Genomic DNA, 22,999 nt, shown 5'->3' on the forward strand with positions numbered 1-22,999 from the left:
TTTAACATAATCAAAAATCTTGATGTGGAATCCTCTGGTTCTCAAATTGCTAAGTAAAATTGATAGCACCTCAAAATTAGAGGAGGTTTGGGGTTGTAATATTCCTTAACTAAATCCATCAAAGCTTGAAAGCATTTAGTATAAAGTGTGTCTCAGGGAAGCTTAGGCTCCTACTAACAAAAAAAAAGAAAAATTGCTTGCTTTTCATCCACCCTAATGTCTTTTGCCCAGAAAAACACAATGCATTATTTCCACATACTGGGCCCAGTCTCTAGCAGCAGGATCAAAAGAGTCAAGCTTCACAAATATCAGCATGATGCCAGAAATCATTACCCTGACTCAAAGATGACTTGTGAATAAACTTCTTCAGGAAGACATTAAGGTGGACAAGTCCTCAGGTCCGGATGGGATCTAGAACATAGAACAGTACAGCACAGAACAAGCCCTTCAAGCCCACAATGTTGTGCCAACCATTGATCCTCACGTATGCACCCTCAAATTTCTGTGACCATATGCATGTCCAGCAGTCTCTTAAATGACCCCAATGACCTTGCTATCCCAGGTCACTGAGGGAAGCGAGAGAGGAAATAGCCGGGGCCTTAACAGATATCTTTGCAGTGTCCTTAGACACGGGTGAGGTCCCAGAGGGCTGGAGACTTGCTAATGTTGTCCCCTTGTTTGAGAAGGGCAGCAAGGATAATCCAGGTAATTATCGACCGGTGAGCCTGACGTCAGTGGTAGGGAAGCTACTGGAGAAGATACTGAGGGATAGGATCTATTCCCATTTGGAAGAAAATGGCTTATCAGTGATAGGCAACATGGTTTTGTACTGGGAAGGTCATGTCTTACCAACTTAATAGAATTCTTTGAGGATGTGACAAAGTTGATTGATGAGGGAAAGGCTGAAGATGTCATATACATGGACTTCAGTAAGGCGTTTGATAAGGTTCCCCATGGCAGGCTGATGGAGAAAGTGAAGTCACATGGGGTCCAGGGTGTGCTAGCTGGATGGATAAAAAAACTGGCTGGGCAACAGGAGACAGACGGTAGTAGTAGAAGGGAGTTTCTCAAATTGGAGACCTGTAACCAGTGGTGTTCCACAGGGATCTGTGCTGGGACCACTGTTGTTTGTGATATATGTAAATGATCTGGAGGAAGGCGTAGGTGGTCTGATCAGCACGTTTGCTGATGACACGAAGATTGGTGGAGTAGCTGATAGTGAAGGGGACTGTCAGAAATTATAGCAGAATATAGATAGACTGGAGAGTTGGGCAGATAAATGGCAGATGGACTTCAATCCAGGTAAATGCGAGGTGATGCATTTTGGAAGATCAAATTCAAGGGCGAACTATATAGTAAATGGAAAAGTCCTAGGGAAAATTAATGAACAGAGAGATCTGGGTGTTCAGGTCCATTGTTCCCTGAAGGTGACAACGCAGGTCAATAGGGTGGTCAAGAAGGCATATGGCACCCTATCGCATGCTTTCCTTCATTGGGCGAGGTATTGAGCACAAGAGTTGGCAGATCATGTTGCAGTTGTATAGGACTTTGGTTCGGCCACATTTGGAATACTGTGTACAGTTCTGGTCGCCACATTACCAAAAGGATGTGGATGCTTTGGAGAGGGTGCAGAGGAGGTTCACCAGGATGTTGCCTGGTATGAAGGGTGCTAGCTATGAAGAGAGGTTGAATAGATTAGGATTATTTTCATTAGAAAGACGGAGATTGAGGGGGGAACCTGGTTGAGGTGTACAAAATCATGAGGGGTATAGACAGGGTGGATAGCAAAAAACTTTTTCCCCAGACTGGGGGACTCAATTACTAGGGGTCATGAGTTCAAAGTGAGAGGAGGAAAGTTTAAGGGAGATATGCGTGGAAAGTTCTTTACGCAGAGGGTGGTGGGCGCCTGGAACGCATTGCCAGCGGAGGTGGTAGACTCAGACACGTTAGCATCTTTTAAGATATATTTGGACAGTTACGTGGATGGGCAGGGAGCAAATGGACACAGACCGTTAGAAAATAGATGACAGGTTAGACAGTGGATCTTGATCAGCACGGGCTTGGAGGGCCGAAGGGCCTGTTCTTGTGCTGTAGGTTTCTTTGTTTCTTTGAGTGTGCTTTTCTCTCACCACCACTGAAATAACTCCACTGACTCCGGTATCCCATCAATAGATTCACCCTTTAGTTACTCAGAGCCTTCAACACTGCACCAACATCCTCAGAACAAGCAGAGCGAGCTGGATGTCTGACACTCCTGTTCTTATCTGTCAATCTGGGCTCCCTGTGTGGACCTGACTAATTGCCCCAATCAAGGAAATCATATTTTACAAGGTCCAGGTGGTTGCCTTCATCACAATCACTACAGATGTCTTTTTCATTAAACCACACAGATTAGTCTTGATTGCCTTGAAATCTTCTAAGTGTGCAGCTACAATCTCTTTAATGACCAATTCCTTCCCCATAAAAATAAGTGAGTCTGATGTCTGTTTAATATCCTCTTTAGTGAAGGTAGAAGCAAAATATTTGTTCATTTCAAACATTATTTCCATCAATATCTCATTCTCACTCTGGAGGGGCCAAGACAGTCATTTTACATACAAGTATCTTAAAAACGAGAGTAAAAGCTCTTGCTATCCATTTTATGTTTCTATTCTAATTTCATCCTCCTGGCTAGCCTTCTAGTCGTGTTCTGCCATTCTTTATACCTGACCTGCCACTCATCCATTGTGCTTTTTCCTTGATGCTTTCCCCTCACTATTTTAGCTAACCATAGATAGTGGGTCCTCCATTTAGAAACTTTTCAGAGCAGGAATGTATTTCTGTATTCTGAAATAACTCCTTAAAATGTTTAAGACAACAAAATGTGAGGCTGGATGAACACAGCAGGCCAAGCAGCATCTCAGGAGCACAAAAGCTGACATTTCGGGCCTAGACCCTTCATCAGAGAGGGGGATGGGGTGGGGGTTCTGGAATAAATAGGGAGAGAGGGAGAGGCGGACCGAAGATGGAGAGAAAAGAAGATAGGTGGAGAGAGTATAGGTGGGGAGGTAGGGAGGGGATAGGTCAGTCCAGGGAAGACAGACAGGTCAAGGAGGTGGGATGAGGTTAGTAGGTAGATGGGTGTGCAGCTTGGGGTGGGAGGATGGGATGGGTGAGAGGAAGAACAGGTTAGGGAGGCGGAGACAGGTTGGATTGGTTTTGGGATGCAGTGGGTGGAGTGAAGGAGCTGGGCTGGTTGTGTGGTGCAGTGGGGGGAGGGGACGAACTGGGCTGGTTTAGGGATGCAGTTGGGGAAGGGGAGATTTTGAAACTGGTGAAGTCCACATTGATGATATTAGGCTGCAGGGTTCCCAGGCGGAATATGAGTTGCAGTTCCTGCAACCTTCGGGTGGCATCATTGTGGCACTGCAGGAGGCCCATGATGGGCATGTCATCTAAAGAATGGGAAGGGGAGTGGAAATGGTTTGCGACTGGGAGGTGCAGTAGTTGGTGCGAACTGAGCGGAGGTGTTCTGCAAAGCGGTCTCCAAGCCTTTGCTTGGTTTCCCCAAATGTAGAGGGAGCCACGCCGGGTACAGTAGATGCAGTATACCACATTGGCAGATGTGCAGGTGAACCTGTGCTTAATGTGGAATGTCATCTTGGGGCCTGGGATAGGGGTGAGGGGGGGAAGGTGTGGGGGCAAGTGTAGCATTTCCTGCGGCGGCATTGGGAGGTGCCGGGTTTGGTGGGGTTGGAGGGCAGTGTGGAGCGAACAAGGGAGTCACGGAGAGAGTGGTCTCTCCGGAAAGCAGACAGGGGTGGGGATGGAAAAGTGTCTTGGGTGGTGGGGTCGGATTGTAGATGGCGAAAGTTTCGGAGGATGATGCGTTGTATCCAGAGGTTGGTGGGGTGGTGTGTGAGAATGAGGGGGATCCTCTTTGGGTGGTTGTGGCGGGGGCGGGGTGTGAGAGACGTGTTGCGGGAAATACGGGAGACGTGGTCGAGGGCGTTCTCGATCACTGTGGGGGGAAAGTTGCGGTCCTTGAAGAACTTGGACATCTGGGATGTGCGGGAGTGGAATGTCTTGGCGTGGGAGCAGATGCGGCGGAGGCGGAGGAATTGGGAATAGGGGATGGAATTTTTGCAGGAGGGTGGTGGGAGGAGGTGTATTCTAGGTAGCTGTGGGAGTCGGTGGGCTTGAAATGGACATCAGTTACAAGCTGGTTGCCTGAGATGGAGACTGAGAGGTCCAGGAAGGTGAGGGATGTGCTGGAGATGGCCCAGGTGAACTGAAAGTTGGGGTGGAAGGTGTTGGTGAAGTGGATGAACTGTTCGAGCTCCTCTGGGGAGCAAGAGGCGGCGCCGATACAGTCATCAATGTACCGGAGGAAGAGGTGGGGTTTGGGGCCTGTTCCACGTAACCTACAAAGAGGCAGGCATAGCTGGGTCGCCGCCTCCCCCTCTCTCCCTATTTATTCCAGAACCCCCACCCCATCCCCCTCTCTGATGAAGGGTCTAGGCCCGAAACGTCAGCTTTTGTGCTCCTGAGATGCTGCTTGGCCTGCTGTGTTCATCCAGCCTCACATTTTGTTGTCTTGGATTCTCCAGCATCTGCAGTTCCCATTATCCCTTAAAATGTTTACTTTGGCATCTCTATGGATCAATCTCCCAGTCTAATTGTCTAACCTATTAATTTTAGATCCAATCTTCTCCCTTTCAAACTGGATATAAAATTCATCTATATTGTGATTGTTGCTATTTCAAGGTTCCTCAATTCTGAGTTTGATAGTTAATCTTAAATCACATGTATTATACAACCTGTTTTCTGGTTTGTTTCAGGATGTACTGCTGTAAGAGATTTTCTCAAAACATTGTATAAACTCCTCATCCAGGCTACTACTGCCAATCTGAGTTTTTCAAATAAATATTAGATTCAACGTGGGGGGGGGGGGGGGTTACTGATGCATCAGCCAAAGAAGGATACACGTAGTAAAGCGCAAGAAGTTTTCTTGCTGATGTTTAACCTAATGCAACAAGACTTCATATTGAGGACTGAAGCGCATCAGAGAACCATATGGCTTTTTCTGACAATGGTTGTGTGGTCATCATCAAATTCAATAAATATCTGTATTAAAGAATCTAAATTCTATTATCTGCTGATGTGAGATTTAATTGTGTCCCCAGGACATTTGTTGAGCTTCCAGATTAATAATCTACCAATAATACCATCAGGCCATTGCTTCCCTTTCATCGTTGCGTCAGATATCCCTTTCACTTTAACCTACCTCTTGCCTCTTGCACTTTGCTGTATGTGGAAAAGAATCCTTTGGAAATCTGAATTTGAAATCTGTAATTTTTCAAATCTTGAGGGTTGTTTATTTAATTTTTTTTTTCTCTAACTGTGATTATAGAAAACTAACTTGATAAATTAAGAACAATTTCAGTTCACTATTCAATAAAAATGATATCTCCAAATTAAACTACTGTACAGTTGATAAATACAAATTAAGTTTTTATAAAACATTCGGTCAAAATGCAATTTATTCTTTCAGAATTAAAATACAGATGGAAGTATTGAAACAGTTAACAAGTTACAGGTTCGAAAATGTAGCTCTGTGGATTTTCCTTCTTTTGAAAGTCTTTTTAGAATTTAAAAAAAAAGATGCAGGAAGAGAATTTCACATACTTTTTCCATCAGTACCTGTACTGCTTTCATTCTTTTCCTATTTGTACAACACAAAGGAATTTTGTAACCAAAAACTAGGGGCAGCTCGATTTCTCAAATTTTGCAAATTAAAAAAGGAGAAAGGCAGATTCAGAAAACTTATCCAGCATTAGTAAAAAGGATCCCATGTTCTTTATAGGTATCTGGGCTTCATTTCTTTTAAAAAAATGAATACTTAAGAGACATTCATTGTCATGTTTTACATTTGAACAACTGTTTATATTTTGTATGCTGAAAAAAAGGGAGGAAGCATTGCAAACCTTTCAGTCAAAGCAGTTTGCACTTTCCCCTAGTTAGTAAATGTAGTTTAACCAAATGGGATTAAAAGGACATTAGGGAAATAGTAAACAAAACTGTTGCTTAAAAATGTTATATTTTGATGAAACTGGAAAATTTGTGCAATCCCTTGAACAGATATATTTACCAGATTATATACAGTAACAGTTGTTCTATTTAATGCAAAGTTTCATAGCAGCCGATATACTCAGCAAGAACATGCAACCCTAGAGTTACAGTGCAAACACAATCTCTTCCCCACAGCATTTTTTCAATATTAGTTGAAGAGGTCCAAAAGAGACCACCAAAACCAAACCCCTTCCTTAGCTCTCCCATGCTTATATAGTTTTGTGTAAGATTGTGAAACTGCTTTCCAGATCTTGTCTGCTTCAACTTCAGCCATCAGATTAGCATAAACAAACAAAGTACAATGCCCTATTTAAAAAAGTGATGCGAACTAGAATAGGAGAGTGTTTCAGCCTTCTGAGAGCCAAATATGAATAAATTGTTTCGCTAGGCTGTGCAGGAAAAGAGTGGTACAACAATACTACAAAAATGCTGGTATAAAAATGATGATTGTCTGTAACCAGAAAGTGAATATGAAATTTAATTTCATCATTAAATTTGTGGTGGTGTTGGGAAAACTGGATGAATTAAAATGTGATAATTCAAACAATGAACAAAACCAGGGAGATGAAAAATAAAAATTACTCAGGTATTAGGACTGCAGAGAACATTAGCAGAAAGTAGAAAATTTAAACATGACATTATACAAAGAAACTCATACAGAAGAAAATGCAGCATTGAACATTTGACATGAGAAATATTAAATGGAATTCTTTTGCAATTACAGGGTAAGTCAAGTATATAACAGTTTTAATAAAATCTCCCAACATAAATATTTTCAGCATTATGAAACTTGGTTCACTTCTAAATTGAGAAATTGTCAGCCTCCAAAGCTAATTGTTCTGTTGCTTGCAGATGATGGCTTGTTTTTAGTATGTAAAATCTTGAATACTGCATGTAGTTTATTACTGCCATAACCAATGAAGTTAAATCTTAAAAACTACTTTATTTTCTCCAATATCAATGGTTTGCCAAATATACATTGCTCCTTAAAAGCAAGGTTACTTGAACCAATACTTCCTCTACATAGAAGGGTTGGTTCTGCCTTCACTATTTTCATTGTATAGATCCAAGTCGAATTCTGATTGGTAACTTAACCCCTTAAGTTAACCCCTTCTGGAACAAGTTAAAAAATATAAAAATCAATACTGCTGCAAGTTTTTATAACTTTACAAAACTTGAAACGTTTGATTCAGTGGACTTTTGTCAACCCATACAGCTATTCCATGGTTCCGACAAACTCCTACCATTTTATGGCACGGTGATAACTTTTGCTTCAAAACTATTGCCCCAGAGTTATTATAGCTTAAAAATTATCCAGCTTTTTTTCTGGAAGAATAATATTTAAAGCTCAACTTTCAAATTTCCACCTCTAGTTTATTATGCAGGTACTTCAGTTTCTACATAATTACTCTATATTGACAAACCCAGCCTTAAAGACGTAGCACTGCACCATACCTTTTCTAATACAAACATATTTTAAATAAGTTTACCACATCTGCACCTGCATGCCCACGATGACAGCAGTGAATTTCAGTACGCATCAAGATTATTATTCTACTAAAACAGATTCAACAGTTTTTTTTCCCCCCACACTTACCATTGTTATCATTACAAGGCTCAGCATATAAAAGAACTGAAATGCTCGGACTTAAAATAATTTGCTTTAAAATGGATTACATTATATTAGAAAATGGATGATCCTTTTGTTCTCTTCAAATTTCTGGCACAGTATTAAATATTGTTTTGATCTGAGTTCTAAGAAATTGGAAGATGTTGCTTCAGGATTTCTTTTGTTGTTTGAGACATTTTATCAGGAAATTTTATCTGAAACTCTGCTATATAGTCACCGCGTTGAGTAGGTGTCTTAGGAAACGGTAAACCCTCTCCTCTCAGCCTCTTCACAGTCCCAGGCTTGATAACATCATTGCAAGGTAGGGGAATCACTCTGCCATCAATTGTGGGAATATTAACTGTACAGCCACACAAGGCCTATGAAAAGTAAACAAATGTTTAATTATACTAAGATATTAAAATCCACTTTTGTCTGACAGAAAAAAGACATAATATAAACAATTACACAAAATGGAACAAGAGAAAAATCAATGTATTTTATCAGGCTCTTTGTGTGAAAAGGAAGGGAAGTTCTGTGGTACAGTACTAAACAAATAACAAGGCATCTTCATGGATCAAGGAAATTTGACAAGTTATCACAGTCACATAATACAAAAACTTTAGGAGGTGCTTTGTGACCAGAATTATCTTTTATATCTCATTTTCTTAAAGCTGTGCATCTATGATCGGGTATACCTGTACAGATTATTTTCTAAGTCATTGGTCCAAATGCTAACTGCTGCACCTGATATGATATAATCCTTATGATACAAGGCTATTCTGCCTTCACCAATTTTGCAGCTATCCTGGGTTTGGTAATGATTTTCATTTAATTATCCCTAACTGTGGGGACAGATTGGTTACATTTCCAGATAGGACGGCAGAGTTTGAAAACTTAAGGGGAAAGTAAATTATCCCAAGTTCTTGTGGGCTAGAGTACAAATGATCTTAATGCACCATGCCATTTCCAATCTGGATGGCTATCAAACAAGTTGAGTGTGTAGTTTTGGATCATAAAAATATCTAGTCAAATTAAGTCTCTTATAAAACAAAGAAAAAATAACGATACAGCACAGGAACAGCGATTCAGCCCTCCAAGCCTGTGCCAACACATTTTGCCCTTCCACTGTAAAACTGCCTTCACTTGTAGGGTCCCTCTCCCCCTATTCTCTTCCAATTCACATATTTGGTCAGGTGCTTCAAGAATGCTGTTATTGTATCTGCTTCCACCACCTCTTCTGGCAGCATGTTCCAGGAAATTAAAGCGTAGAGGTGGATGAACACAGCAGGCCAAGCAGTATCAGAGGAGCAGGAAGGCTGACGTTTCGGGCCTAGACCCTTCTTCAGAAATGGGGGAGGGGGAGGGGGAGGGGCCTCTGAAATAAATAGGGAGGGGGAGGTGAGAAAAATAGAAAGGATAGAGAAGATAGGTAGAGAGGAAACCGGCAAGGATGGAGCCAGTAAAGGTGAGTATAGGTGGGGAGTTAGGGAGGAGATCAGTCAGTCCAGGGAGGATGGACAGGCCAAGGGAGCAGGATGGAGTTAACAGACATGAGAAAGGAATGAGGCTTGAGTTGGGAGGGGGGATAGGCGGGAAGCAGGACAGGTGAGGGAGGCAGGGGCAAACTGGGTTCGTTTTGGGATGCGGTAGGAGGAGGGTAGATTTTGAAGCTTGTGAAGTGCACATTGACACCATTGGGCTGCAGGGTTCCCAAGTGGAATACGAGGAGCTGTTCCTACGACCTTCGAGTGGCATAGGTGTGGCACTGCAGGAGGTCCAGGATGGGCATGTCATCCGAGGAATGGGAGGGGGGAGTTGAAAATGTTGTGTGACTGGGAGGTGCAGTTATTTAGTGCAAACCAAGCGCAGGTGTTCTGCCAAACGGTCACCAAGACTCCGCTTGGTTTCCCCAATGTAGAGGAGGCCACAACGGGAGCAGTGGATACAGTATACCACATTAGCAGATGTGCAGGTGAACATCTGCTTGATGTGGAAAGACTTCTTGGGGCCTGGGATGGGGGTGACGGGGGAGGTGTAGGGGCAGGTGTAGCACTTCCTGCAGTTGCAGGGTAAAGTGCCGGGTTTGGTGGGGCTGGAGGGGAGTGTGGAGTGGACGAGGGAGTCACAGAGAGAGGGGTCTTCTGGAAAGCAGTTAAGGGTGGGGAGGGAAATATATCTTTGGTGGTGGGGTCAGATTGCAGATGGCAGAAGTGTCAGAGGATGATGCGTTGGATTGGGAGGTTCATGGGGTGGTATGTTAGGATGAGGGGGATTCTGCTTTGGTTATTATTGCAGGGAGGGGGTGCGAGGGATGAGTTATGGGAAATGCAGGAGACACGGTCGAGGGCGTTGTCTACCAAGGGTGGGTGGAGGGAGGGGTTTGTGGTCCTTAAAATGAGGACATCCGAGATGTGAGTGGAACGCGTCATCCTGGGAGCAGATATGGTGGAGGTGAAAGAATTGGGAAATTTGGGGTGGGGGGGGGGGGGTGGGTGGGTGGAGATGACCTTTTTGCAGGAAGGTGGGTGGGAGGTGTATTCTAGGTAGCTGTGGGAGTTGGTGGGCTTGAAATAGATATTGGTTTCCAGGTGGTTGCCAGAGATGGAAACCAAGGTCCAGGAAGGCACGAGAGAGAGATATCAGAGATGGTCCAGGTGAACTTAAGGTTGGGGTGGAAGGTGTTGATGAAGTGGATGAACTGTTCGAGCTCATGAGAGCATGAGGCGGCACCGGTACAGTCAATGTAACGGAGGAAGAGGTGGGGGTTTAGGGCCAGTGTAGGTACAGAAAAGGGATTGTTCCACGTAACCTACAGAAAGGCAGACATAGTTTGGGCCCATGTGGTACCCATGGCCACCCGCTTTGTTTGTAGGAAGTTGGAGAAAGTAAAAGAGAAGTTGTTGAGGGCGAGGACGAGTCCAGCTAAGCAGATGAGGGTGTCAGTAGAGGAGGACTGGTCAGGCCTGCTGGATAGGAAGTAGTGGAGGGCCTTTAGACTATCTGCATGGGGAATGCAGGTGTATAGGGGCTGGATGTCCATGGTAAAGATGAGGCGTTAGGGATCGGGGCATTGGAAGTTTTGGAGGAGGTGGAGAATGCGGGTGGTGCCACGGATGTCAGTTGGGAGTTCCTGGACCAAGGGGGAGAAAATGGAGTCGAGATGGAGTCATATTCCAGGCACTCCCCACCGTTTGTGTGAAAAGTTTGCCTTGAACATATTTGTTAAGAGATGTCTCCCTCCCAGCACCTTGACCCTATGTCCCCTAGTAACTGACTCCTCCACCCTGAGAAAAAGCCTCAATTTCCACTCAGATAGTAAGAACTGCAGATGATGGAACCAGAGATATCGCAGTGTGGAGCTGGAGGAACACAGCAGGTGAGGCAGCACCAGAGGAGCAGGAAAGTTGACATTTTGGGTCAGGACCCTTCTGAAATAACCACTGACCCAAAATGTCAACTTTCCTGCTCCTCTGGTGCTGCCTCACCTGCTGTGTTCCTCCACTGCCATACTTTCCACTCTACCCATGCCATTCGCAACCTTAGAAATTTCTATCAGGTCGGCTCTCAACTTCCTACATTCTAGCAAAAACAAACCCAGTCTCTCTAACCTTTCTTCATAGCTAAAATTCCCCGTACCAAGCAACATCCTGGTAAGCTTTTTCCGCACCCTCGTCAAAAACATCCACATCCCTATGGTAGTGTGGTGGCCAGAACTGTATGCAATATTCCAAGCGTTGGCCCAACTAAAGTTATATAAAGCTACAGAGCAACTTACCTATTCTTATCTCGATGCTCCTTCCAAAGGCATGCATGCCATAGGCCTTTTTCGCTACATTATCCACCTGTGCTGTCACCTTCAGTGACCTGTGGACCTGCACACCCAGAACCCTCTGCTTATCAATACTCCTAAGGGTTTTGCCATTCAATACACAATTTCCACTTGTACTAGACCTTCCAAAATTCATCATCTCACATTTGTCTAGATTAAACTCCATCTGCTATTTTTCTGTCCATGCCTCTAACTGACCTATATCCTGCTATATCTGACAAACCTCCTCACTGTCCGTAATTCCACCAATCTTTGTACTGTCCACATGCTTACTAATTAGAACAGCCACGTTTTGCTCCAAATCATTTATATAGACCACATACAGCACAGGTCCTAGCACTGATTCCTGTGGAACATTAATCACAACCCTCTCTTCTAAAAAGAATCCTTCCACTGCAACTCTGTCTCCTATGACCAAGCTAGTTCTGTATCCATCATGCCAGCTCACTGATACCATATGGCTTCACCTTTTATAACAGTCTTCCATGAGGACCTTGTCAAAGGCTTCACTTAAGTCCATGTAGATAACATCAACTGCTTTTCTCTCCTCAAATCATCTTCATCTCCTCAAAAAACTCTATCAAGTTAGTGGGGCACGGCCATTTATACAAAGTATCGTCAAATTTCTATCAAATGTAGTCAGTCAGTCGAACTATGTCAAGATACTACCATGAAAGGGGCTATTTTAGAATTGTAATGGTAACTAACTAGATGATGAAACTTTCCTCGGCTCATCAAGTTCTTAAATCAGTACCAGTTATTAATATGCTAAGCACAGGAAAAGGAAGAGTTTTCAATTTGCACAAGTGGAGGAGGGGAATCTCTTCTACAGTGGGGTTATTGCCTCCCATCCAAGGAATAGTCTGAGGATGCCATCCAATTCAGCACGTGAAGCATCAACACCTTTATTAATATTAAACCAGTACATCAACATTTTGGATATCACAATGTTTAATATAAACTACAATTTTGAACAAACAGTGCATTGAATTCCTTTATTCACCATTCCACAAATAACAGCAGCACAACAGGTAACTAACACAAGCTTCTCATTTCTGAAATAAAACCATATGATATGGGACAAGTCTATTCAGCCCATTCAGTCTGCTCTGCCATCCAATGAGATCGTGGCTAATCTGATAATCCTCAACTCTACTTCATTTTTCCCCTCAACCTATGTTTCTCTCAGTGATTAAAGAGCTAACTAACTATCTCAGTCTTGAATATACCCAATGACCCAGCCCCAACAACCACGTGAAAGTGAATTCCACAGATCACTAACGTCTGAGGAAAACAAAATTTCTCATAAATCTGTTTTAAAATGGTCAATCCCTTGTCATGTGCCCTCTGGTCCTAGACTCTCCCACAAGGGGAAAACAGCCATTCCACATCTACCTGCCAAGCCCCTGTATGATGTTTCAATAATCCTCTCTCATTCAAAATTCCAATGAGTACAGCCCTGGCCCACTCAACTTCTTTTCATAACAAAAGTCCCTCCTCACCTGGTACAAAACGTAAAATGCTGGAGAAACACAGCAGGTCGGATAGCATTTGAAGTGAGAGAAGCAGGGTTAACATTTCAAGTCTAATGTGATTTCTTCAGAACAGGTTCCTCAAGCAGAGTCATGCTGGACTCAAAATGTTAATTGTTTTTCTTTCCACAAATCCTACCAGACCAGGAGTTTCTGCAACACAGTGCTTGTTTCAGATTTCCATTATCTGCAGTATTTTGTGTCCGCATGCAGTATCAGCTTAGTTAGTTAATCTTTTCTGGTTCACAGCCTCCAAAGCCAGTATTTCGTTCTTCACATGAAGGGACCAAAAACTGTTCATTGTATTTGATCTGGCCTGACTTGTGCCTTGCACAGTTTTAGCAAATTGTCACTGCCTTAACATTCCATTCCCTTTGAAATAAAAGCCAACATTTCGATTTGCCTTCCTTATCACCCGCTCAACTTGGATGCTAACTTTTTAGGTCATCTTCATGTTATCCTCACCACTTGCCTTCCAAACTATTTTTGTGTCATCTGCAAACTTGGCTTTAGTACCTTCACCTTCCTCATTCAAGTCACTAATACATATTGTAAATAAGTGTGGCCTCAGTACTAATCCTTGGTCGATGCCACTGGTCACAGGTTGCCACCCTGAAAGATTTCCCATTTAAACCATTCCTGCCTCCGACTAGTTAGCTAATCCTCTATTGATTCTAACATACCATTTCCAACACCATGACTCCTACCTTAAAAATAGCCTATGTGGGACTTTACAAGTGATTTCTGAAAATCCAACTATTACATCCACTGCTTCCTCTATCTATCCTGCTCAATACCTCCTGAGACAATTCCAGTAAATTTGTCAGTCATGGTTTCTTCAGGAAGCCATACGGACTCAGCCCAATTATATTACGTATGTCCAAATGCTTTGGTGTTACATCTTTATAAAAGAGTAACATTTCCCTCTAATAGACATTGTGAGCTGGCCTTTGGTTACCTGTTTTTGTCTCTTTCCCTTTTCAAATACAATATGCAACACTGACAGTTTTACAATTGCAGTTTTCCCCATTTCCTTGTCAGTTTGAGCATGTTGTGCCCATAGGTCTCTAAGGTTTTGGAGCAGGTTTTTAGCTCGGGTTGTGGGTGTTGAGGCTGGTTGGCTCACCTAGCCAGTTTGTTGTTCCGCAGATGTTTCGTTATCATGCTTGGTAACATCCTCAGTGCAGCCTCTGATGAAGCGGTGTGTTTTCCCGTTTGGTTTTTAAAACTCTGGGGTCTGTTACGATGGATTGCCTCACTTCTGGGTTTCCTCCATAGCAGAATGTATACAGGGCCGAGTTCAATGTGTTTATTAATAGCATGCTTCATGGAGTGCCATGCTTCCAGGAATTCTCGTGCTGATGGCTTCAGAGGCCGCACTGAGGATGCTACTAAGCACAGTAACGAAACATCTGCAGAACAAACCAGCCAGGCGAACCAACCAACCTCAACAGTTTTACAATCCTTGTGAATATAATCCTGGAAAATTACTACAAGTGCATCCATTATCTTTGTAGTTACTTCCTTTAATATCCTTGGATGCATCTCATCGGGTCCAGCGTTTTATTGGTCTTTAGCCCCATTAGTTTCCCTGGCACCTTTTCTCTGATGATATATCAAATTATATTTGTTTCTTTTACCCCTGAATTAAAAATTCAGACCAACTGTTCCAAACTCTAAATTGAACAGTGTGGCTCAAAAGATAGCACAGAACATACTCCATGTATTCCTCAAGTTTGAGGATTATAGTTTTGAGTCCTTCCAATCATCATTTGAGAGAGAGAAGAGGTGGTGGTGAGAAGTGGACAAGCCAGGGATAAAGGAAAACATTTCAAACCACCAAAAATGTTTATAATTGAAAAAGATATAATTGTTAAAAAGTGACATGGGGCTTCTAATAAGAGTTTTTTAAAAATTCATTCACATTGACATGGGCATCACTGGTTAGCCAGCATTTATTGCCTATCCCTAACTGCCCTGAGGACAGTAATGTGGCTTACTCTTAACTATGTATCTGAAGTCTCATGTAGGCCTAGACCAGATAAGGTCAGCAGTTTCCTTCCCTAAAGGGTGTTACTGAACTAGATGGGTTTTTCCCGAACATCAGCAATGGTTTCCTGGTCATCATTAAATTCTTAATTCCAGATTTTATTAAAAAAAAAATCACCATCTGCCATGATAGAATTCAAACCTGGGTCTCTGGATTAACAGTCTAGTGTTAACACCACAAGGCCAACTTAAGAATGAGCAAACTCTTCCCAACTTGAAGATGAGCAAAAATGTTGTAGTCTTTAAATAAAAATATATTGGAGGAGGTGGTCCTGAAGTGATTTAGAATGAGTTGAGGTGATATTATGATGGTTAAATGCTCAAGTGTTTGAATTAAAAGAGAAACAAAATACCAAGGTCTAGCAATACACATCCTAGGATACAAGGAAGAAGAAGGAGGAAGCTGCAAGGATCCTAGAAATTGTACTTTCGGGTTTGGAATATTGATGTGCGCTGCAGGAGTGGAATAATATAGTTCAGTTTTGAAACTGAAGTTAACGTCTCTCTTACAGGTCAGTTTGTTTAACAATCCGGCGGACAAAACATTGAAGTGTGTTAAAAATAAGAAATGCTGTTTTCCACTGGGAATACCTTGTATTCATATAGTACCTTTAATGCAATGGATCATCCCAAGGAATATCACATGAATCTAATAATTATGACACTGAGCCACATAGGAAATACAAATTTGATGGTGATCAAAAACTTGGTTGAAGACGTAGGTTTTGAGTGTTTTAAAAGAAGGCAAGGTAGAAAAGAAGAAAGGGGCAAGGACAGTATTCTGGAGCTTGCAGTTGAGATATCTAAAGTCATTAGCACCAAATAGAGAACAATTAAAATTGGGGACGAGCAAGAAGCTAGAATTAGGAGTACAGAAAATCTTGCAGAGTTGTGCGTTTGGAAGATATTAAAGAAATAAAAGGAGAGTTGGGCCATGAGGGAATTAAAAATACAAATGCAAATTTCATAATCAAACCTTTGCTTGGGGAGCCAATGTAGGTCAGTGGACACAGGGGCGATTGGGGAACTTGGGAGTTTAAACACAGGCAGAGTTTCAGATAACCTCAAACTTTAGAGAGTGAGCAGAGAGAGAAAAAAAAACTTGAGGGAGTCGAGCCAGGAGCACGTTTGAATAGATTAGTCTAAGAGCAACAAAAGGCATGAATGAGGGTTTAAGTGTGCAAATGAGCTTAAATTTAGCAATGTTGTTTCAGAGGGGGGGAAAATAGGTGGCCTTAGCAATAGCAATGAAATGAGGTTGCAAATTCATATCTGGATCAAATGGGATATCGAAGCTATGAACAAATTGAATTCATCCAGTTGTCAAGAAGAGGGATAAAGCGCCAGTTAGAAAGAGAAATGTGGACTGTGGAAGAAAAATAATGGCTTGAAATTTTGTTCATCCAGCACTGACACTGACAATTTAGCTAAAGCAGAGAGGTGCTGATGTGGCAGAGCTGGGTGTCCTCTATATATAATAGAGATGTGAAAACAAATGCTGTGACTTTGGTTGATGTCATTGAGGGGAGTGTGTGGATCAGAAATAAGAGGGATCAAGGTTAGATCCTTGTGGAACAGCAGGGATAACTGCAGGAGCAACAAGATTCTCTGACAAGTGATTCTCTGCCTATAATCAGATAGATAGTAGGTGGTGAGGATTCAAGTTATGGATTATAAATCATTCAATACTGGACTAATACCATGGAGACAAGTTCAAATTCCATCATAGCAGAATTTAAATTCAATAAATTAATACATTTATCTTCTTAATAAATGATTGTGAAACTTCCAGATTGTCAGAAAATGCATATAAATTCCTAATTTCTTTCAGAAGGAAATCTGCCAGCCTTGCCCAGTCGAATCTATATGCAAGTCCAGTCTCTTAGCAATGTGGTTGTTTGGTAACTGTCCTCCGAAGTGGCCTAGCAAACAAGCCATGGTATTTAAGATCAAATTAGGGACAGACAACTAAAGCTGATCTTTCCAGTGGCATTATCTATGAAAGACAGCTACATCCCCATTTAATAGTTTGATAGTTAGTAGTTAGTAGTCAGTACTGCTGCCTCACAGTACCAGGGACCCGGGTTCACAGTCACCTATGGGCAACTGTGTAGAATTTCCACATTGTGTTTGTGTGGGTTTCGTCCAGGTGCTCCCAGCTTCCTCCCACAGTCCAAAAGATGTACAGGTTGGGTGGATTAGCCATGCTAAAATTTCCCACGATGTACAGGCTAGGAAAATATACGGTAGGGGGTGAGATGCTATTCAGAGGGTTGGCGTGGACTTGATGGGCCACACTGTAGGGGTTCTAGGAGTACAGTAGCATCTGTGGAAAGGGAAACAGTAAATGTTTCAAGTCCAATAGGAGTCTTCATTGGATCTCATTACAGAGCATCCATACCTCTTCTCTACCTCCATTAGCAGTTCCTTTGCCTTTTACTCCAGGGCATCAAAGCCATCTGTTCGACTTGCTCCTCCTTCCTCATTTTCCAAATGCATAACACCAAACCATTTTTCCAGTCCCTTTAATTATAGGAAATAGAGAGTCATACTGGACTTGAAATGTGAACGGTTACTCTCTGTACAAGTGCTGCCATACAGTCAGTCTCTAAAATTTTCTATTTTTATGTTTACTGATCCAATATTTTCCATAGTTGGTGGTTTCTACTGTTTAGTGTGTATGCAGTCCAGTATTATAGCTTCAGCAGACTGGCAACTAATTTTTAATTCTGCGTGATAAAGCTCTAGGCATGCACTCCTACATGCTTTGTGGAAGCAAGGTTGGTCTCCTGGTTTGATGGGGATGGCAAAGTGAAGGATGTACTGGGCCTCAAGATAATTGCAGTTAAATACAATTCAATACCTGGTAATGTGCCTCCTGGGCAAGTAGCTGCAAACTTCTAAATCTCTTCCATATCCATATTTTATATCACGTCAGAAAGTATGATAGAATGCTTCTTCAGTGAGAAGAATTCCATTTCATTAAGACTGTGCAGTAATTAGTCTTACCAATATTGTCATAAAGATTCATCTCTAGGTAGATGGATGAAGGCAGTTAAGGTCAAGAGACTCTTTCTCTTGTTAGTTCTCTTATCACCTGGTGCTGAGTCCATCTTGCAGGTAATGTCTTTAGCAGATGTTTCAGTCATCCTTAGTAGCAGTGCTACACAGCAACTCTTGATGGACATTATACTCCGGTCGGAGGGCTGCAGTCAGAGCCTTTGTTGTTATTTCAGTGTTTCTACGAAGTGGGTGTTCAACAAGGAGGATCACCAATTCATCAGCGGAGACAGGACAGTGGATGGTAATCAGAACATTTCCTTGTTGACCTGAGGACTGTCAGATTCCAACCCCCAAAAGCAGCTCCCAAACCCACAACCTCTATACCTGCTACCCTTATTCTTCTAGGTGATGGAGAAACAATGATCTGCAATTCTCTCGCCAAGTCGCAGACAATCCTGCTCCACAAATGATATCACTGTTTCCTCACTGACACCGATTCAAAATTCTGAAACTGTCCCTACAAGCCTTTTGGCCTACCTACATCAAATGGACTTCAAGGCTTCAATACAGCACTCCGAGCATTACCTGCTCAAGGCCAAATAGAAATGCAAAGAAATGGTAACCTTACCAACAATATGCACATCCCAAGAATGAATTAGAAAAAGTGTCAGGATTTCTTATCAGCCCATATTAAAACCAGAATAAGACCAGGTATGTACTGGTAATGGAATTCATGGTTGCTTTAGGAATCAAGTGTGTATCTGTCCAAAAGACAAGTTAAATAAAGACCAAGCATACAGTGTATGTCTGATCCACAGTACTTAGTCAGTCAGCACTTCAAATTTGGGGCATACTTCATGCAGCCTCATGATGGGTAGCAGTTTTTCAAATATTGGTAACAATTATCTAAATTTTTGAACCCAATCTACTGTTTTATAAATAAAATGACAATTGTAATTATTTCAGATCAAAACTATTCTACTACCAATGCAAATAGGAGTAGCTGGCCAAATTTTAAAATAATCTGTTGTCAGATTTATCATCCTAGAATATAATCCCCAATGTGGGGAAACAGGCCATTAGGTCCAACAAATGCACACTATCTCAACCCGACTCACCCCATCTACCGTATTCCTGCAACTTAGCAGCTCCTACAGCTAATCCACGTAACCTACACATTCCTGGACACTATGGGCAACTTAGCACGGCCAATCCACCTAACTCGCACATCTTTGGACTGTAGGAGGAGACCGGAGCGGGCAGAGGAAACTCATGCATGTGCAAACTTGATTCAGACAGTCGCCCAAAGTGGGTCCCTGGCGCTGAGGCAACATTGCTAACCACTGAGCCCCCCCGACCACCTGAGGAAATTCAATTTTTATAGATGTGTGAAATGTTATTATCAGGAGGACCACAATCAACAGCAAAAACAATTCTGCCTCTTTATTTAAATGTGGCAGAACTATAAAAATAAAATTTGCTTGCTCACTAAAAATACAATTGCATTATACTTAAATTTGTCAAGCAGTAGCACAAGAGCTTAAAGTCTTTTTTTAAAAACTTTACACTTGGAACTAAACAGAAGCGAAGCAAGTCAGTAGGTGCATATTGTTACAAGGTAATAACTTAGCTTGTACATTACTTATACAATCGAATTTACAAACAGAACAAGTGATTACACTGACAAAACTGGGTGCCAGTGAGCAGGCAATATTGCCAAATTATTAAGCATTTCAGTTTACACAGACATGCCTTCAATCGCCTAACTAAAACGGAGACGAAATAAGTCGCCTGGCTACATGAGTAAGGAGCAGGAATAGGCTATTCAGTGTCTTGAGCCAACTTTATTTTTCATTAAGGTCATGGCTGATTTGATTGTAACCCAAACTCTACATTCTTGCTCTATTTTCAATCAGCTCTGCCTTAAAAACATTCAGAAGACTGCTTCCACTACCTTTATAGAAAGACAATTCCAACGATGCTTCAGTGATAATAGCACCAGCCTATTCAGCTTCTCCCTATAGTTCAAACCCTGGCAACATCTTTGTCACTTTTTTCTGAACCATTTCAAGTTTAAGACCACAAGACATAGGAGTGGAAGTAAGGCCATTTGGCCCATCTAGTCCACTCCGCCATTTAATCATGGCTGATGGACATTTCAACTCCACATCCCTGCACTCTCCCTGTAGTCCTTGATTCCTTGTGAGATCAAGAATTTATCAATCTCTGCCTTGAAGGCATTTAACGTCCCTGCCTCCATGGCAGTGAATTCAAAGGAATTCAAAACATCCTGCCTCTGACAGGGAGGCAGGACAGAAGTGAATACAGTATTCCGAACGTGGCCTAACCAATGTCATGTACAGCTGCAACACTGCAGCTCAACTCTATACTCAATGCACTGACCAATAAAGGCAAACATGCCAAACACCTCCTTCACCATCCTATCTACCTGCGACTCTACTTTCAAGGAACTATGAACCTGTACTTCAAGACTTTTGTTCAGCGACACTCCCCCAGATCTCAGCAGTAAGGTGTATCCTGCAGATTTGCCTTTCCAAATTGCAGTACTCACGTGAATCTAAATTAAACTCCATCTGTCACTCCTCAGTCCATTGGCCTTTCTGATCAAGATCCCATTGTACTCGGAGATTACCATCTTGGCTGTCTACTACACCTCTTACTTTGGTACTATCTGCAAACTTACTAACCACACCTACAATGTTTACATCCTGATCACTTACATAAATGATAAAAACAGTGGACTCCGCACTGATCCTTGTGGTACACCGCTGGTCACAGGCCTCCAGTCGGAAAAGCAACCCTCCACCACAACCCTCTGTCTTCTACCTTTGAGGCAGTTCTGTATCCAAATGGCTGGTTGTCCTTGGATTCCATATGATCTAACCTTGTTAATCAGTCTACCATGAGGGACCTTGTCAAATGCCTTACTGAAGTCCACGTAGATCAAGTCCACTTCTCTACCCTCATTGAAGGAGCAAAACAGTATCAAAAAGCTCAATTAAGTTAGTTGAGAGATGATTTCCCATGCACAAAGCCATGTTGACTATCCCTAATCAGTCCTTGCCTTTCCAAATACATGCAAATCCTATCCCTCAGGCTTCCTTCCGACAACTTGCCCACCAATGTCAGGCTCACTGGCCTGTAGGTCCTGGCTTTTTCATACCACCCTTCTTAAATAGCCAACCTCCAGTCTTCTGGCACCTCACTTGTGGCTATCAATGGTAAAAATATCTCAGCAAGGAGCCCAGCAATCACTTCCCAATCTACCCCAGAGTTCTAGGGTATACCTGATCAGGTCCTGAGGATTTATCTACCTTTATGCATTTTAAGTCATCCAGCACCATCTCCTCTATAATACAAACATTTTTCAAGACGTCACTATTTATTTCCAAGTTCTACATCTTCCATATCCTTCACCACAGAAAACCTGATGCAAAATACTTGTTTAGTATCTCCCACATCTTCTGCAGTTCCACACATAGGCAGCCTTGTTGATCTTTAAATGGGCCCTATTCTCTCCCTAGTTACCCTTTTGTCCTTAATGTATTTGTCGAATCCTTTTGGATTTTCCTTAGCCCTGTTTGCCAAAGCTATCTCATGTCCCCATTTTGCCCTCCTGATTTCCCTCAAAGTATACTCCTACTGCCTTTATACTCTTCTAGAGATTCACTATCTCTACTGTCTATAGTTGACATATCTCTTGTTTTTCTTGACTAGAGCCTCAATTTCTCTAGCTATCCGGCATTCCTTGCATTAACCAGCCTTGCCCTTCACTAACAGAGCTTACTGGACTCTCGTTAACTCATTTTTGAAGGCTTCCCATCTTCAGCTCTGCTTTTATCTGCAGAAGATCTGCTCACAATCAACTTTTGAATCTTCTTGCCTAAAATTGTCAAAGTTAGCCTTCCTCCAAATTAGAACTTTAACTTCTAGACCTAGTCTATTCTTTTCCATTACTACTTTAAAACAAATAGAATTATTATCACTGGCCCCAAAGTACTCCCTCAGTCACCGGCCCTGCCTTATTTCCCCAAGACTAGGTCAAATTTAGCACCTTGTCTAAGTAGGTACATCTAGACTTGAACAAGCAGAGTCTCTCTCTCTCTCTTTCTCTTTACCCCCACCCCCCCCGCCACCTACATAGAACATTACAGCACAGTACAGGCCCTTTGGCCCTCGATGTTGTGCCGACCTGTCATACCGATCTGAAGCCTATCTCCTACCATTTCAACACTAGTTTTCTTACAGATATCTGTGATCTCCTTACGTATATTTGTTTTTCAATTTCCTATTGACTATTGGGGAACCTTTAATACAATCCTAATAAGGTGCTCATCCCCTTATTACTTTTAAGTTTCAGCCATGTAACTTCAGTGGATGATTTCCCAGGAATATCCTCCCTAAATGCAGTGTAATATTCTTGCTAATCAAAAATGCCCCACCTCCTCTTCTCTTGCCTCCCTTTCTACTTTTTTTACGGCATTTATACCTCATTAAATTAAGCAGCCAGTCCCATCCACGCCTGAGCCACATTTCCGTAACAGCTATGATATACCAACTATATCCTAAGTTCATCAGCCTTGTCAGGCCTTCTCACTGAAGTAAATGCAGTTTGATTCAGCAATCTTCCCTCGTTCTTTGCCAAACTCTTGGCTGCCTTAACCAATAGACTTGCTCCCTTCATCTACTGCATCAGGTGAGCCTTTTCTCACCTCTGATTCTCCCCCACCCCCATTTCCGTCTCCACAGCCCCTTACTGGTCTAAAGCCTCCTGGGTAGCACTAGAAAGTGTCTTTGCTTTCAGATTCCTATGCAGGGCCTTAACAAAAGCCTTGCTGAAGA

At 42.3% G+C, this 22,999-nt stretch overlaps 1 protein-coding gene across 2 annotated transcripts in view; it reads right to left on the reverse strand.

The window, feature by feature from the left end:
- Positions 1–5,513: 5,513 nt before the first annotated feature.
- dnajb5 (DnaJ heat shock protein family (Hsp40) member B5) overlaps positions 5,514–22,999 on the reverse strand; it is a 44,320-nt gene continuing 26,834 nt past the window's right edge. For both annotated transcript variants that reach the window (XM_048532203.2, XM_048532195.2), the window contains exon 4: positions 5,514–8,100. In XM_048532203.2, coding sequence (XP_048388160.2) covers positions 7,867–8,100 — 234 coding nt within the window. In that variant the 3' untranslated portion in view covers positions 5,514–7,866. The remainder of the gene's footprint in view (positions 8,101–22,999) is intronic.

The sequence above is a fragment of the Stegostoma tigrinum genome, chromosome 1 (assembly GCF_030684315.1).
Source record: "Stegostoma tigrinum isolate sSteTig4 chromosome 1, sSteTig4.hap1, whole genome shotgun sequence".
Lineage (NCBI taxonomy): Eukaryota > Metazoa > Chordata > Chondrichthyes > Orectolobiformes > Stegostomatidae > Stegostoma > Stegostoma tigrinum.